This window comes from Halichoerus grypus, chromosome 9 (genome assembly GCF_964656455.1).
Source record: "Halichoerus grypus chromosome 9, mHalGry1.hap1.1, whole genome shotgun sequence".
In the NCBI taxonomy this organism is placed as follows: domain Eukaryota; kingdom Metazoa; phylum Chordata; class Mammalia; order Carnivora; family Phocidae; genus Halichoerus; species Halichoerus grypus.
Window position 1 is genome coordinate 94,811,749 of NC_135720.1, and position 15,431 is coordinate 94,827,179.

General features: G+C 35.2%; 1 protein-coding gene and 1 pseudogene across 1 annotated transcript in view; both read right to left on the reverse strand.

Moving 5' to 3' along the window:
- Positions 1-584: 584 nt before the first annotated feature.
- The window catches only part of GFRAL (GDNF family receptor alpha like), a 64,592-nt gene continuing 49,745 nt past the window's right edge, over positions 585-15,431 (reverse strand). Inside the window, exons 7-9 of the mRNA XM_036120580.1 lie at positions 3,404-3,499; positions 3,232-3,304; positions 585-657 (exon numbers count right to left, since the gene is read on the reverse strand). Coding sequence (XP_035976473.1) covers positions 585-657; positions 3,232-3,304; positions 3,404-3,499 — 242 coding nt within the window. The remainder of the gene's footprint in view (positions 658-3,231; positions 3,305-3,403; positions 3,500-15,431) is intronic.
- LOC118553563 (small nuclear ribonucleoprotein E pseudogene) lies at positions 7,547-8,057 on the reverse strand (annotated as a pseudogene).

Sequence of the window (15,431 nt, forward strand, 5' to 3'; positions counted from 1 at the left end):
TGAAATTGCAAAAACCAAAGATCTCATTTCTGATATTTAAGACTAATCATCTAGCCAAATATACTTAGGAACTTAAAGTCACTTAAAGTCAATGCTAATGATGTAGCTAATGATTTGAAAATGGATAACAATACACAAATAACAAATTATACTGGATATTCTTATTAGCATTTTCCTTTTGGCAAGTCAGTGGGAACTTATAAGATTGATCAGGAAAAATAAACCCTGCTAACTATAATATATCATATTTTGATGCAACTAATTACTATCATATAGATTCAAATTTATCATGAAACAAATCATGCAGACTGTAACTTGGGTTAACACATTTTGCCTTCAAGGGAGACTTTAATTTTCTACGAGTGTCATAGAAGATACCACATACATTTTTACTTGAATACTTTCTTAAGAAAAAAATAAATCTAACATCATGCCATTATTACTATTTCTTACATTATTATACTTAATGATCCAATATCATTAGATCCATCTTCACATTTTCCTTACTGATGGCAGATAGAATATTCTGTTGACAGGCTCAAAGCCTTCCTGTAAAGAAAGTGATTGTTAATGATCCGTGACTCTTAATGAATCATGAGTCCTCCAGGTATTTGGATTGGAGAATGATCTCTTGTTTGACTTGATATCCTGGAAGTTCTATATAAAAGTAAAAGTAAAAGTTAACAACATGCCATTTTAATGATTTTACAAATGAGATTCTATGTGCTTATATTTTTGGATGGATTCTGTGCCTGGAGAAAAAAATATAATCAAGTTCCTGAATGTAAAGTTTCAATTGTTGCATATTCTATGGTCTTTCTAAGAAGTATGCATTTAACTGTGATTTCCAAGGAATCATTTTTTTAAGAGTCTTTTAAATTACATTTAAGTTTTAAATTATTTAAGATTTACTTAACATTTAAAATTTATTATTTATTTATTATTTATTTATTTTATTTATTTATTTTAGAAAGAGAAGGGGGGAGGGGCAAAGGGAGAGGGTGAAGAAGAGAAGCAGATTCCCCACTGAGCACGGAACCCAAGCTGGGCTTGATCTCATGATCCTGAGATCATGACCTAAGCTGAAATCAAGAGTCAGATGTTTAACTGACTAGCCACCCAGGTACCTTGGTGCCTCAATATTTAAGTTTTAAATTATTGGTTTCTCTGCAAATTTCTCTGAAGATTTAGGGTTGTTTTAATTTTGCATAACATGAAACAAATGTAAAAATGTTAAGCTGTATTGCAGAAAGGTATTCACAATGCCTAAAGTGGCAACCAGCCTTCTTTCATTAAGGAGGCGCTGGTCATCCCTAGGGTAACATGGGTTTTGTTGTTACTGATGCTTTTGTTTGTTTTGTTCTTTCCATGCTGGCTTGTAATTTTGTCATTTACTTAACCCTAGATCATTTACTTTCTGGATCTTTCAGATTATGGGTAAGGATTCATTTTAAATTGTATGGAAAATAATTTGTAACTACGTGTGGTATACTTAATAGTATGAATGATTTGCCTTAAAATAAACATTAAATTCAACATTTTTGTCTAAAACACTCACCCTGTCATCCGATAAAGGGATAGGCTTTTCTATGCAGATGAGAAAGGAGGTGAACTTACACCAGACACACAGGGGATTTTGAAAGGCAACACTTTATTTATCTGTGGTACAACAGTAATCTGTAAAAACCCATTGGCCTGTGTGGTAGATATGAACTTTATACATTATGTGTGCCTAAGAAATAAAGATTCAGAACCATTAAAATAAGATTTTTGCTAGACTAGCAAACCATCTGTGTCTATCTGAAATGATACGTCTATAATGGAATATGTAGGCAAGTCCAGTAACTGAACAGTGCTCTCAAATATTTTAAACAAAATAAAGTCAAGTTTAATAAATTCCAATGCTGTTTTCCCCCTTAGAAACTGATGCTAATTATTTAGCCTTTAAACTGTATCATGGAATCCAAGGAACATCTTCTCATACAGATAACAGCTTTTAAGGCCTTGGAGAAAAGCAGTTTGTTTGGGTCCTGGTGTTGGTGAGCACCAAATTCAATGCTTTGAGGTGGGATCCAACAAGTAGATAAGTAGACATTGCATTTAACAATAAATATATTTGAAAATCTTTAGGCAAAGTGTAGACTCATCAAGTGCCTTACCTCTTGGTATTGCCATATGCCTCCCCACTTAAGTCTTTCATTTTATCTGCCTGGTTGTCAAGGTCTTAAAGTGAGAGATTTCTGGAGGAGTAATCAGTGTACATGCACTGGGTAGTGTACTGAGTCCTCCTCCGTGAATGCCATAAGAGAAATGTCTATTGCCAGTGATCTTCTCTAGGCCTAATCTTACTGATAAATATATTTTATGTGTGTGTGCATATACATGATAAAAATGTATATATGCAAACATATGTATTTCTTCATTGCATGATACTCAGATTATACACAAATATACACACATGTATAATGAATAAGAAAATGAACATCACTGATTTATAAATATGAGGGTTTTTAAATGAAAGGTAAGGAAATCCACAACATTTTATATCTATTTGTCAATGTTAAATAAGTGGAAAAATTTTAGACCCTGGACATTTAGAAATCTGGAGATTGATATATCTCTAATGTAAGTCTCACATGTTTGCTGGAGCATTACTGCATTCCAGCAATGAGGGCAGCCAAGGAAAAAGATTTGGAAAGAGTGAATTAATGTCAGGAAATAATAAGTGTTTCTAAGGGCACCCTGTGAGGCCTCATTAAATGTCTCTTTTAATAATTGTATATTAAAACATGAACAAAGTTTATTAGTATATAAGAAATTAGAGTAAAGAGGAAATCTTCAGATAAATATAAACTGTATGAAGTCCACAACAGCTCCGTTATGTAAGCGGATGAATCCTGCAAATGATTTGAATGAGGAATGCAGCAAAGTTCAACTTGGATTTTGTAGGAAAACCAGGAGAAAGATTGATAACAGTTTAATTGGGGGGAAAAATGCACATGTGCTGGTAAAATGCAACATAAAAAAAAAATCTCCCTGATCACATTTCTCTTGCATCTGAAGACTTAGAGTAATGTTTCCATGGGCCTATCCCACATTAAAAAATGATTTAGTATGTCTTAACGGAGAAGCTTTCATTCTCAGGCCCTTTGTAAGGTCTGCCTTTGTGAAATGTGCTTTAACTAGGCCTATTCTGTTCCAGCTTTTCCCTTCTGAGTTGTATCCAGTTACCTCAGCTTGAGCATAACCAGGAGAAGGATTCCACAGGTGACTGTCATGCACATGACAGCATAGATTACTTCTCCTAGAAACAAAAGATTAAAGACAACAACAACAACAACAAATTACTGGATTTTTTTAGGGAGAATAAGTAGTAAATATAGAGGATAGATTTTTAACTCACCATTGAAAGGGGAATGAAATCCACTTAGAGTTCTCTCCTTTGCAGGTTTTCCTTTATGCAATGCTATGCCTTTGACATTAGACAGGGTCGGATAATCTGAAAGAAAATAATGAAAATGAGATTACGGTATTTAAAAGTCATACATTACTTTTTCCCATGGGTTGTAATTTGCTTTATATTATATTACAAGGCAGCAATTTATTTCTGACCCTATCTTAATAAAATCTGATAGATGAGGATGAAAGCGGGAGCACTTTCCTTATATTTTAACAGTTTTTTTCCCACCTTTTAATCAGATAATTTCTTTACAGAAACTGTTTGTTTTCGTTTTTATTCCCAAACCATGATTAGGAAAGTAGATTATACTTTATGACAGTTCACTGTACCTTATATATAGACCGGGGGGGAATAAATCATCAACTTGAAACTACCCATTGTGATATTAAAAAGATTCCTTTTTTTTTTACGAGAGTGATTGTTTCAATATGCTTTTAACAATATCTCATTTCCCTAAGACTCTTTGGATTAATGAATCCTTTAAAAAATTATTTATTTATTTGAGAAAGAGAGAGAGAGCACAGGGAGAGTGAGAGGGTGAAGCAGACTCTCAACTGAGCAGGGAGCATGATGTGGGACTCGATCCCAGGACCCTGGGATAATGACCTGAGCCAAAGGCAGATGCTTAACTGACAGAGCCACCCAGGCGCCCCTGTATTTATGAATTCTTATTGAGTCCCTAAAGCAATCACTCTGTTTACCCCTCCACTCAGACTTCAACATCCAGCTTTCCTTATTTCCCTACTCTGTCTCTTGTATATCCCTTCCCTTTCTATTATTAACTAGTTTTGGTCACACTTAAGGGAAAGTGTCACACTTGTGGAAAAGCCATTCTATGGCCCTAGTCTTTGTGGCAACATTTTGCTAAACACATTTCTACCTCCCTTCACAACTCACAAGACAAAAAGATGGGATCCTTAAGATTAATTAACAGATCCATTTTCGGTGACATTCACTGATAACTTTGAAGTGAACTCACTCCCAGTTTTGATTCGATTCAACAAAGACATGAATGTTAAATACACCAATAGCCCAATAACCAGCTTCTTTGATGATGAAGATTCAGGTAGGATCGGAATCTTTAAAGAAGGGTGGGGGAGATGAGATCAAGTTTCCCCTTGAGAGACTGGCTGTCCACTCTGACTGTTTCATATACTTTAAGACCTGGAAGTCTGAGTAGACTGTTGTTTGTAGAAATGAGTGCATCAAATGGTGGAATCATACATCTGATGAGAATTACTGACAAGAGGCTCCGAGTAGGAGGGGAGACGGGAAGACATATTACCAAGAGTCCCATCCAGTCCTCTCTCCACCGAGGGTTGCTGTCCACAAGCCAGCTGCTTGGAAGCCAAGATTTGAGGTCCCAGGAATAATCAGCAGAAAGCACAGAGCTCTCAATATGGGTCCAAGAGAAGGAACCCAACATAAGAGGTAGAAAAGGGAGGATTTTGTTATTAGAAAACCCATTTTTTGAGGAGTTTGAACTCTAATACGGTGAAGATGTTTTAGTTCAAGATTTTTTAATCCCTGCCTTACATATTGGGTTATCATATATTTATAGAAGTTGGACTTTCTTAGGAACTGAAAAATCAGTCTCTTCTAAGTGTAAAATAAATAGAGGTAGAGCATGTGAATTTTTTTTTTTTCAATTTTGTGGTCATAAAATACATTTTGTTATTCACTATAAAGTTGGAATGGGAAAACAGCTATTTCAAATAATAGCATTTTTATACTAGTGGCTCCTTCTTTGGGGAAGAATTAATTTTAATCAAGTTGATCTTACAGGTTTTAGTGAAACGAATTATATTAAAATTTTATATTCAAATCACTTCAGAATATGAAGGATAGTTTTACTTTTAAAAAAATTCTATGGCGTTTTGCAATGTTTTGAAAATTCTTTTAAATTTAAAATTCTATGGCATTTTGAGGCAGATTCGTGGCTTACATGTAAATGTATATAATATACATTGGCTAATTATTTGAATGATGCTATAGTTTTCCTTTATGAAATTCTATCCCTAAGTACATTTGGTCTAGTTAGGTACCATGATTCATCTTTACATAAAAAAAAGGTTACTATTCTGACAAATTAGGCTGCCTCTTAAATATATCTGCCTAAAGTAATTGTTAAACATTCACCTAGCAAAGTTTAGAAAGAATCGTCTCATTCACTAAATTTCGCTCACATGGAACTCATTAACAAAGTTATAATAGATCAATGACAGAAATGTTAGCTAATGATCCCAGTGAAAATTTTAATGTGTCTAGCAATCATTCCACAATCTTAAATATTGCACCCTAGGAGGATACCGAATATCAGTTAGAGAGATTAATGTTACAGAGGGTTTCTTGGCTACTGAAGCCAAGAAATCTTCCCTGCCTTTTATAAACAGTGAGGTTTACAGTGTTTTATAACCATGAAATTAAAGTCGGCAGAGTTAATAACCAACCTCAGTTCCACACCATCTGCTATATTTATAGATAAACACTGTCAGTGACTTGTTTATCTTAACTCATACCCTAGAGGAGTTAAACACTATTATGAACTATATTGTAAAATCCCTGTACATCTGACGGGAAATCAAGATTAATTTCAGCCCTGTGTTAAGAACAAATTTAAATAGTGTTCTCCCCAAATGACTACAGAGATGTGATCGTTTCTTTTTTATTTTCTTCCAAATCCTTGTGCAGCAGTGGCTGAGAGCTGATGGGATCTAAAACTTTACTTTTTATAATTTATATGAAATGGTAAATGTATAATTAAAGATACAATAGATCAGATACAAAATAATGATTTAAAAAGAAATGTCAGAATAGTTGAAATAGAAATTAAATCTATGACATAGTGCAAATTTGTAAATCTTCAATTAAAATTCTATTTACATATACCAGGCTGCTTGGAAGAAAAATTTTGACAAAGTGAACATTTTCATAGAATAATATGTTTTGTAGCTGTTTTTCTTAATTGCTAACATGTCACATGGCATAGTTAGATGTTATTGGCTTCTTTCCATTTTTAAGTAAAATATTGCCGATACCATGACAATATTTTAGTGAGAACGAAAATGCAAGGATGACCTTCTTGCATATCCAAGGGTTGGAGCTATTTCTAATTTGGTCAATATTTCAATATGGTCATCTGAAGGTATTTAAATTCCCAAACTGGAAATGAGTTTTGAATTTTTTCACCTAATGATCAGTAGTGAGATTCCATGTATCATGGACTCTTCCTATTACTAGTGTATAAAAACCTCCTTCCAAAATGGATCTAAAAAATATTGCAGCTGGGAAGAAAGGAAAATATGTAAACATCTTTAAGTTTGAAAAAACAACACATTAGTAACATGATAAACCAAGGCATTAAACACATACAATGACAGTATAACATCACTGCTGCTAAAATGTATATTGTAAAAAGTAAATCAACCAAATAATATACTTGCCTTAAATAATAACATGCATCAACAAAGCGTATTCATTTATTTAGTTGACAAACTTCAAAGGAGATGAAACAACGTGTTCGATTTATTTTCTTGCACTACGTATGGCTAACCCCATGTTTGCCAGCAGCTGGGGGAAAGGGAAACTGAGTGGTATTAGCCTGTTGGTTTGCAAACCTCAGGAGTTCCCTGGGTGAAACCTGTAACTGGCTCTCCATACACAGAGGAGGAGGAAAGACTGAAGAAAGAGGTGGGCCCCTGCAGACTGGTTCGTGGCTGTTTTAATAAGCAAGGGAACTTATATATGAGGCTTGTCTTGGGCAGTCACTAGATAGTAGATCTTGGCACTCACCCACTAGAATTTTAAAAGTTTATAGAGAGGTCTTAAATGGGGTTCAGTCACATCTACAGTCCATATTGTCTCAACAACACATTGCTCTCTCAAGACTGCATCCTTGAAACAGCTCTGGCTATGGGAAGAGTGAGTAGAATGTACACTCCAAGAACAGGGGAGGGGGCAAGGAACCTCCAATTTCCCTGGTATAGCTCACAGGTCAACCAGCAGTAATATCCTCTGGATGGCTTCTTCCAACATAGTCAAAGGGTACAAAATTTCAGTTATGCAAAATGAGTAAGTCCTAGAGATCTATTGTACACCATAGTGCCTATTCTTTTTAAAAAAAAAAAAAATCCCACATTTATTGTTCTCTGGTAATAACATAAAGGTAATCAAAACAATATGAACAAATGTTTTAGAACTATACTCCCAACAAAGGACATCTAAAAAAACAAACTACATGGCCTTCTCAAGAATTTCTCACTTCATTGATCATTTCTAGTTGGAGACACTTTGGAGCAGGGTAACATTGTCTCCTTTTAGCATGATCTGACACAGTTGTTTTCTTGACTTTGTTTTAGAATGAATCTCTTCGGCATCATCTAATACGAGATTCATGTACTCATCAAAACCAATGATACAGCCCTCTATTCGCACGTTCACTTGCTCATAAAGCCACACCTGAATACGAGATCTATTTTGTAAGTATTTGAAGATGAGGTTGATGGGCTGAACCACCACCTTCTGCACTTTTTGGCCCTGGCCACCATACACCATGGTGGAAGCCGACAAAGACCGCACGCTACCTCAGAAAGCAACTTCCGCCATGGTGCCTATTCTTAACAACGCTATATTTTACACTTAAACATTCTCTGAGAGGGCAGCTATTAAGTTAAATGTTCTTACCACTCACACAGAATAGTAATAAATAGAGGACAGGAAGAAACTTGTAGAGGTGATAGATACACTTATGGTATAGACTGTAGTGATGTGAGTTTCATGGTGTATATTTATCTTCAAACTCATCAAGCTGTATCCTTTAAATACATACAGCTTTCTGTATGTCAACAAAAACAAAAGCAAAAAACACATACTTCAATAAGTATGCACTGGAGAAGATTTGCCTTGATCTTCTGGCATGAACCAAAAAGCTCAGTGTTAGTAACTAACTGTATTGACAAGCCTGGCTGGTCAAGCTCTTTGGCCTTTGGTTGAGTAACAGTGTTGTCCACACATCTAGTAGATTTCTTAGAGATTATAGTGAGTCTCAACTGTTCTACATTTTCCTTAAGTTTCTGAAAATAATGAGAAAGCAACTGAGGTAGCAATTAGAATGCAAATTATGCATTGCTATCTAATAATCAACACTAGATTAGATAAATATACTATGATTTATATATGATAAATATACATAAATATACTGTGATTGTTTTAGAAGGTAACAATTTTAAATCTTGGAATTAAAAATATCTGTTACCTGTGGGCTCATACAAAACATGTCTAAAGATATAGGTTGGAGATAGGAATCAAATATTCATGTTTAGAATATATATCAATAAATATATAAGTTTGTATGTATAGTAGAATTACAAAATTAGATGAGATGTCTTAGATTATCTAATTCAAACTTTCAGTGCAATGATCCATTCTGCCTCATTATTGACAGCAGTAAACATTATTCCAGGAATGAGCCACTTAATACCTTCTATCTTTCCACTATTATTGATGGTCAGTTCTAGTTAAAATATAAAGTACTTTCCTAGACTGCTCTTTTATCAACTCAGGATGATAAATCTACCTTCTTTTGCCTAGCCCTCTGGTTGCTACCTATATATGTGTGTGTTCGTGGAAAGAGAGAGAAAGATCAGACTATAAGTAGACCACATGGAACAAAGCTTTTCAAACTTTAACATGATTCTTGGTTTACCTTAAAATGCCAATTCTGATTCAGTAAGTCTGGGGTGAGGCAGAAATTCTGAATTTCTTACAACTTCCCAGATGCTGCTGATGCTGCTAGCAGAATATATATATATTCTGTGTGTGCTTGTGTGTGTATACAGTATGTATAGTGTATACACACACACGGGGGAAAGAAATACATGTATATGCTCAGACAATAAACGAAATGTTTCACTTCTATATATATATGGTGCTTAATACCTTAAAAGGCACTTTGACAAACACTGCTAAACTTTATAACATCGAGTCAAATAGGAATTATTAGCTCAACTTGATAAAGAAACGTCGACTCAGAATAGTTGTCTTGTCCAAGATTAGAGTTGGTATATATGTCCAAGACGCAATCGGTAGCAAAATCTTCCACAATTTATATCTAAAATCTACCTCATGGAGGTAACAAAAATTATGCAAAAACATTTTCAGTGTTTTCCAATGTGGCAGCCAGCTGGATTAAGAAATAAATTTGAAAAGTAGTAGGGACAAGTTGTAATAGTGTTGCACAATGAGAAACACCTCATAGTCTGCTTGCAAATGTTCAGGATCATGTATGTTTCTGTTGCTGAAATCTGCAAAAGAAAAGGTGACACACATCTGATAACTAAAACTTCTGAGATGACTCACATACATCTGTAGGATGTTTCAACTTGCAAACCCTTCTGAAATATGTTCATCATTTTCAGTGTAATGAAATAAATCAATCACTTTAACAACATTTAACAGAAATATATAAAAAAAATAAATGTTGCAATCTTCAAGATAGTTATCTTAGACTATGCTATCAGTATGAGCATTTTCTGTTTTTACAGATGTAGAGTTAAGACTATACATAAAATTTTCCAGTGTCTTCACTAGGCAAAGGGCACACAAAGAATAATGCACAAAAGATCGGTTATAACTGTTTAAAATCAGACTTGGCTATTTCTTTGGTTCCTACAATCTATGTCTACATTGATACAACCTGAAACAGATAAAAATATAAAATAACCCCACTGTTTAAAAACTACCTCTATCTGGAATGAATTTATTGGAAAAAAATATGTTCCCCAAATTGAACAGTAATTTTTACCTTGAATTATGTTATACAAGCACTAGGAGAGCTTATAATGAGACAAATGTAAGATAAGAGTGGGAATAATTTACACTATATTTTATCAACTTCAGAAGTTTTTGTTTTCCTACAGGGAATTTTCTTACAGAAATTTTTTTTATGAAAAAATATATGTGACAATACATTGTCTAGATAGCTTTCTGATGTCTCTACTTGGAACTTAAGGATTCCCTCATGTCTGCTGTTTTGAAAATGTGTAAGACTTTACCTGGCTAGCTTACACAATTTTTCATAGGCTGATTGAAAACACCAGGGAAAAGAGAGCTGGGAAAAAAGATGAAGGAAAGGGATACCTTTTGGAAAGTCTTCATAGACTTGAGTTTTAAAAAGGAAAAAAGGTATATAATTGCAGTATCTCTTCCCTGCACATAAATTTACAAATTTCTGGGAGAAAGCTGAATATAAAAGTATGATATATGTAGTTAGCTTTCCTTAGATAGCAAACTTCTTAAAAATAGACACCATATTTACCTAATTTATAATGTAATATGGTGATTATATGCCATGCCTATGCAATTATCTAATGGCCCAAAAGTATATATTAGCAATTTTACATTTGATATAGCACATCTGTCACTGTGTATTATCATCACTGTATAGTGTATGATTATATAATGTTTAGTTTTTTTCTTATCTTTGACATTGACCAAGGGTCATTAGATAAATCACATATTTTTCACATATCATTATCATTTTTAAAAATGAAAATTCAGGGGCACCTAGGTGGCATAGTCAGTTGAGTGTCCGACTCTTGATTTTGGCTCAGGTCATGATCTCAGCATCCTGGGATAGAGCTCTGTGCACAGTGGGGAGTCTGCTTGAGAATTCTCTCTCCCTCTCTCCCTTTGCTCCTCCCCCCTGCTCATGTTCAATCTCTCTCTCTCTCTCAAATAAATCAATCAATCTTAAAAAAATAAAACTGAAGGGGCGCCTGGGTGGCTCAGTTGTTAGGCGTCTGCCTTCGACTCGGGTGGTGATCCTGGAGTCCTGGGATCGAGCCCCGCATCAGGCTCCCTGCTCCGCGGGAAGCCTGCTTCTCCCTCTCCCACTCCCCCTGCTTGTGTTCCCTCTCTCACTGTGTCACTCTCTGTCAAATAAATAAATAAAAATCTTTAAAAAAAAAATGAAAATTGATTGTCCCATCTGTAATTAATGCATATCGTTCCGATCAATAGTAATGCATTAAAAAACTATTTGCCTGGTAATTAATTCTAACAATCAGGTTTGTTTACTGATAGACAAAGAGTAAGTATCTTGATCATTGGATTAGGAGATATATAAGAGCAAATAATTTGAGAATTTCTCTAAGCTTCAGTTCTCTCATTTGTAAAATGAAACTAGAATACCGAGGTCCACAAAAACTTTTGAGAATGAAAATATTAAAACTAATATTAGTATAAACAGGGTTTTTGGAGACTTCCATGAGAAAGAATGTGCAATTATAGGGAAGAATGGAAGGGAAAGCAGGGATAAGAGAAGGGTTTCCTTTGATGGTTCTTTCTCTTTACCCCTTTCCCTTTGTATCCTCCTTCTCTTCTTTCCTTTCCTTAGAAAGATCTTCTTGAGTCAATTCACTGAAATTGAACCTTCTGGCATTTCCTATTTCAGAAACCTGACTTGAAGTCAACACAGTAAATTCAAAGTTTGTTGGAAGAGGCAGAGTTGTCTAAATGTTTCTTATGAAATGCTAATTCTATAGAACCCTTTTATGTGTTAGGCAAATAAAAGATCTCATAAATAAATGACTTTGGAAAATTGTAGATGAGACAAAATAAATTATGTCCTGGCTGCAAGTGTTTTCTAGTTTTTTGTTTTGTTTTTGTTTTTGTGTGTGTGTTTTTGCTATGGTAGAAGGGAAACATTACCTAAGTTTATTTTCTCCATGGAATACATCTAGGAATCCATTAAAAAAAAAAAAACAAACACCTTAGAAAACATGGCTATATGTGATTGATAGACAAATATTTATATATTTTGGGTAGGCACAGAATGTTTATTGAGGTTTTCTATTTTTATTTAGTCAGTGGAAGTCAGAGAAATCATACTAACAGTATTTTGTGTTCCTGAATATAGGCATTATTTATAATCCTTTCCTCTACTAAGCATACATATGTATAAGCACCTGATACTACAATTTCTCTTGTTCTCTATTCCTTGGAGTTAAACAAATTTTTCAGCCTGTGGCTTGGGAGATGCCTGACCCCCAAATGCTACTCCTATTGCCCCTTAGAGAGGTTGGTGTGATGCAACATTAATTCCACATTTGCTGCCAGTTAATCTGCCATACTTCAATTTCTCAATTTGTCCTCATGGGATATGGAGAATTTAGAATCTGCCCTCTACTTAGGAGACCCATTCCAGCAGAACAAGAAGGAGTTCATGGATCATTTACACCTAGTCACCTATGAATGTCCACAAGACCATGTGGCAGAAACCACCAGATTTGGATCCAAGTAAAGATTTTCCAGATAAGTAATTACTTCCTACTTCAGAGCTAGCACCATGGCAGTCAACATGGGGATATATTGGTAGGATGATACATGACTCTGCTCTTATGAAGTTCTCAATCTACTTTCAGGTAAGGGAAATAATTTAAATACAGTGAGGTGGGAATCGACAAGGGACAGCTAAGGGAAAGGTATGCCCTTGAGGAATGGTGAGAAGTAAGACTGATTTGCATTCTGGGTATTCTTGGGAATCAGATGAAGTTTACATGTGGGAAGGATGAAAGCAGGAGCAATGGAGAGCAGCAGTGTCTTTTGCAGACAGAAATAGCACGATCAAGACACAGTTGGAGAATTAGTCTAGTCATAGTAAATTGGCTGGTTTGGTGAGGAGACTAGGAAAAAATTCAGATGTGAGAAGATGAAAACTAAAAAAAGGTGGCAGAAGCTACTGTAGAGAAGAGAGACAGTGGATGGTTATATTTAAAACAAAAAGATTTTTGTTGGAAAGCAGAAGGGTGCAGAGCATAGTAGCACAAGTGTTATAATCAGGTATGGATCAAAAACCGGCTCTGCCTCACCTCAGCTCTGTCATTTTAGGCAATTTACTGAGCCTCTGTTCCTTTATCCTTAAAATGGGATAATGCCTACCCCAACATTTATTGTCAAAAATTAAACAAGACGATATGTGAAAAGAGCATAAAGTGCTCAATAAATTATATAGTTATTAAATATGATATAATTTAGAGTTTTATTTGATATTGAGAATGCAGAGGACTAAATGAAAGGTGACTTTTAGGTTCTTGATATGACATGATGTTTTAGAATACTTCAGTGAATTGGCCTAAGAAGATCTTTCCAAGGAAGGGAAAGAAGAGGTGCAGGTGGGGGAAAGGGGTAGAGGAAAAGAACCACCAAAGGAATCCCTTCTCTTATCCTTGCTTTCCCTTCTATTCCTCTCTACAATTGCACTTTCTCACGAAAGTCTCCCAAAACCCTGTTGATAGTAATATTAGTTTTAACATTTTCATTCTTAAAAAAATCTTATGAACCTAGAGAACTGAAGCTTAGAGAAATTCTCAAAATTCTTTGCTCTTAGATATCTCCTAATCCAATGAAGATAAAATGAATGGTCATGATGGAGAATCATTGGTAGAGAATTGAAAACACATGATTTTGGAAGTGGACAGGAAGGAAATCAAATTCTAAACCACATTATGGTAGGCTAATGGAAAGAAGTTCTTAATGAGAAAGAGAGAAGAGGTCAGGACTTAAGTTTAATAAGGTAAAGGCCTTTGAAAAACCCAGCAGTTGGTAGAGAATAACAAGATATAGGGATAGTAACTGCTAAGCCAGTTTTACTAACTGAAAAAAATGCATATTTGGATCACTAAGAGATGTTACACTTCAAAAGTTCTCTTTCAGCTACCCATCAGTATTAAAAGAACAAAAGAATTAATGTTGAATCACTATATTGTACACCTGAAACCAATATAACACTGTATGTTAACTAACTGGAATTAAAATAAAAACTTTAAAAAAAAGAACAAAACAATTCAAAGCAACAATATTTCCATTGTTGGGGGGGGGTGCTGGAATGGAAGTTTGGGCCAAAGAACAGTGAGAGAAATTGACTGGGTGGAAGCAGCCATGTAGATGTGTTGGAAGGAGCTATTAGGGTTGTAGACATATGCTTAGTGTACATTTTCCATGTAATAACTACCATATGTACTTTAAACAAAATACCAATGTAAGTTTTAGGCTGTTACACTAGGAAGAGTGGGTGAAGAGAGATGCAGGTACTGAATCATGTTTTTTTCTAGAAACTTAAGACATCAACAGGGGCATCTTCCTACACAGACCCCAATGACACACAGCAGTGTATCACTAAGATAAGCTGCCCTTTGAAGAAAGCCCTACAATCTGATTTATATAGCTTCCCTCCTTGCAGATTACCTTGACTCCCAACTAAAGTAGACACACAATCTGGAACCAGTGGGCTCTAGCCTCTTTCTTCAGTTGAGTTATTTTGAAAGTCCCTATCATATGCCTAGAGTGAGAGTCTGGCCACCTGACTCAGGGGCAAATGTAATAGTTAAACACCAGTCCTAGAGTTCTGACACACTCAATGCATATCAGAACTGGGAAAGCCACTCTTCAACCTCAGTGGCAACCAAAGGAAGCCATTCCACCCTAAGCTGGAGGCCAGCAGAAAAGAAAGGGACAATGGGCAACAGTCTCTGTCACAGAGGAACACTTGCATAACATCACCAAGCACTCACACTGGGTCACAGAGAAGTTTTCAGCCACTCTGTACACTCTTTCATGTAGTTTGAAAACCAATTTGTTTACTGTGATTTGTTCCACAAGCCCCAAATATATGCTTTCCAAAGAGTAATGAGCGAGAAGAAGAAAAATTATGTCATGCCCATTCTTACAGTTTACTAGATATCTATGTGATGTTAGAGCATTCGTGCAAATTTGAGACTGAGAATATTTGCTGTTTTCAATCCGTAAAAGGTTTTCCTGAACCCACGAAAAAAGTCTGGAAAGTGGTTGGAGACAATCTGATATACTAATGGAAGATGAATGATTGTCATTATCAGTGAATTCTTAATAAATCTCTACCCTTTGCTCACCTATCTCATCTACAGGATTTTATTTGTCTAAGTACCAAGTGTTC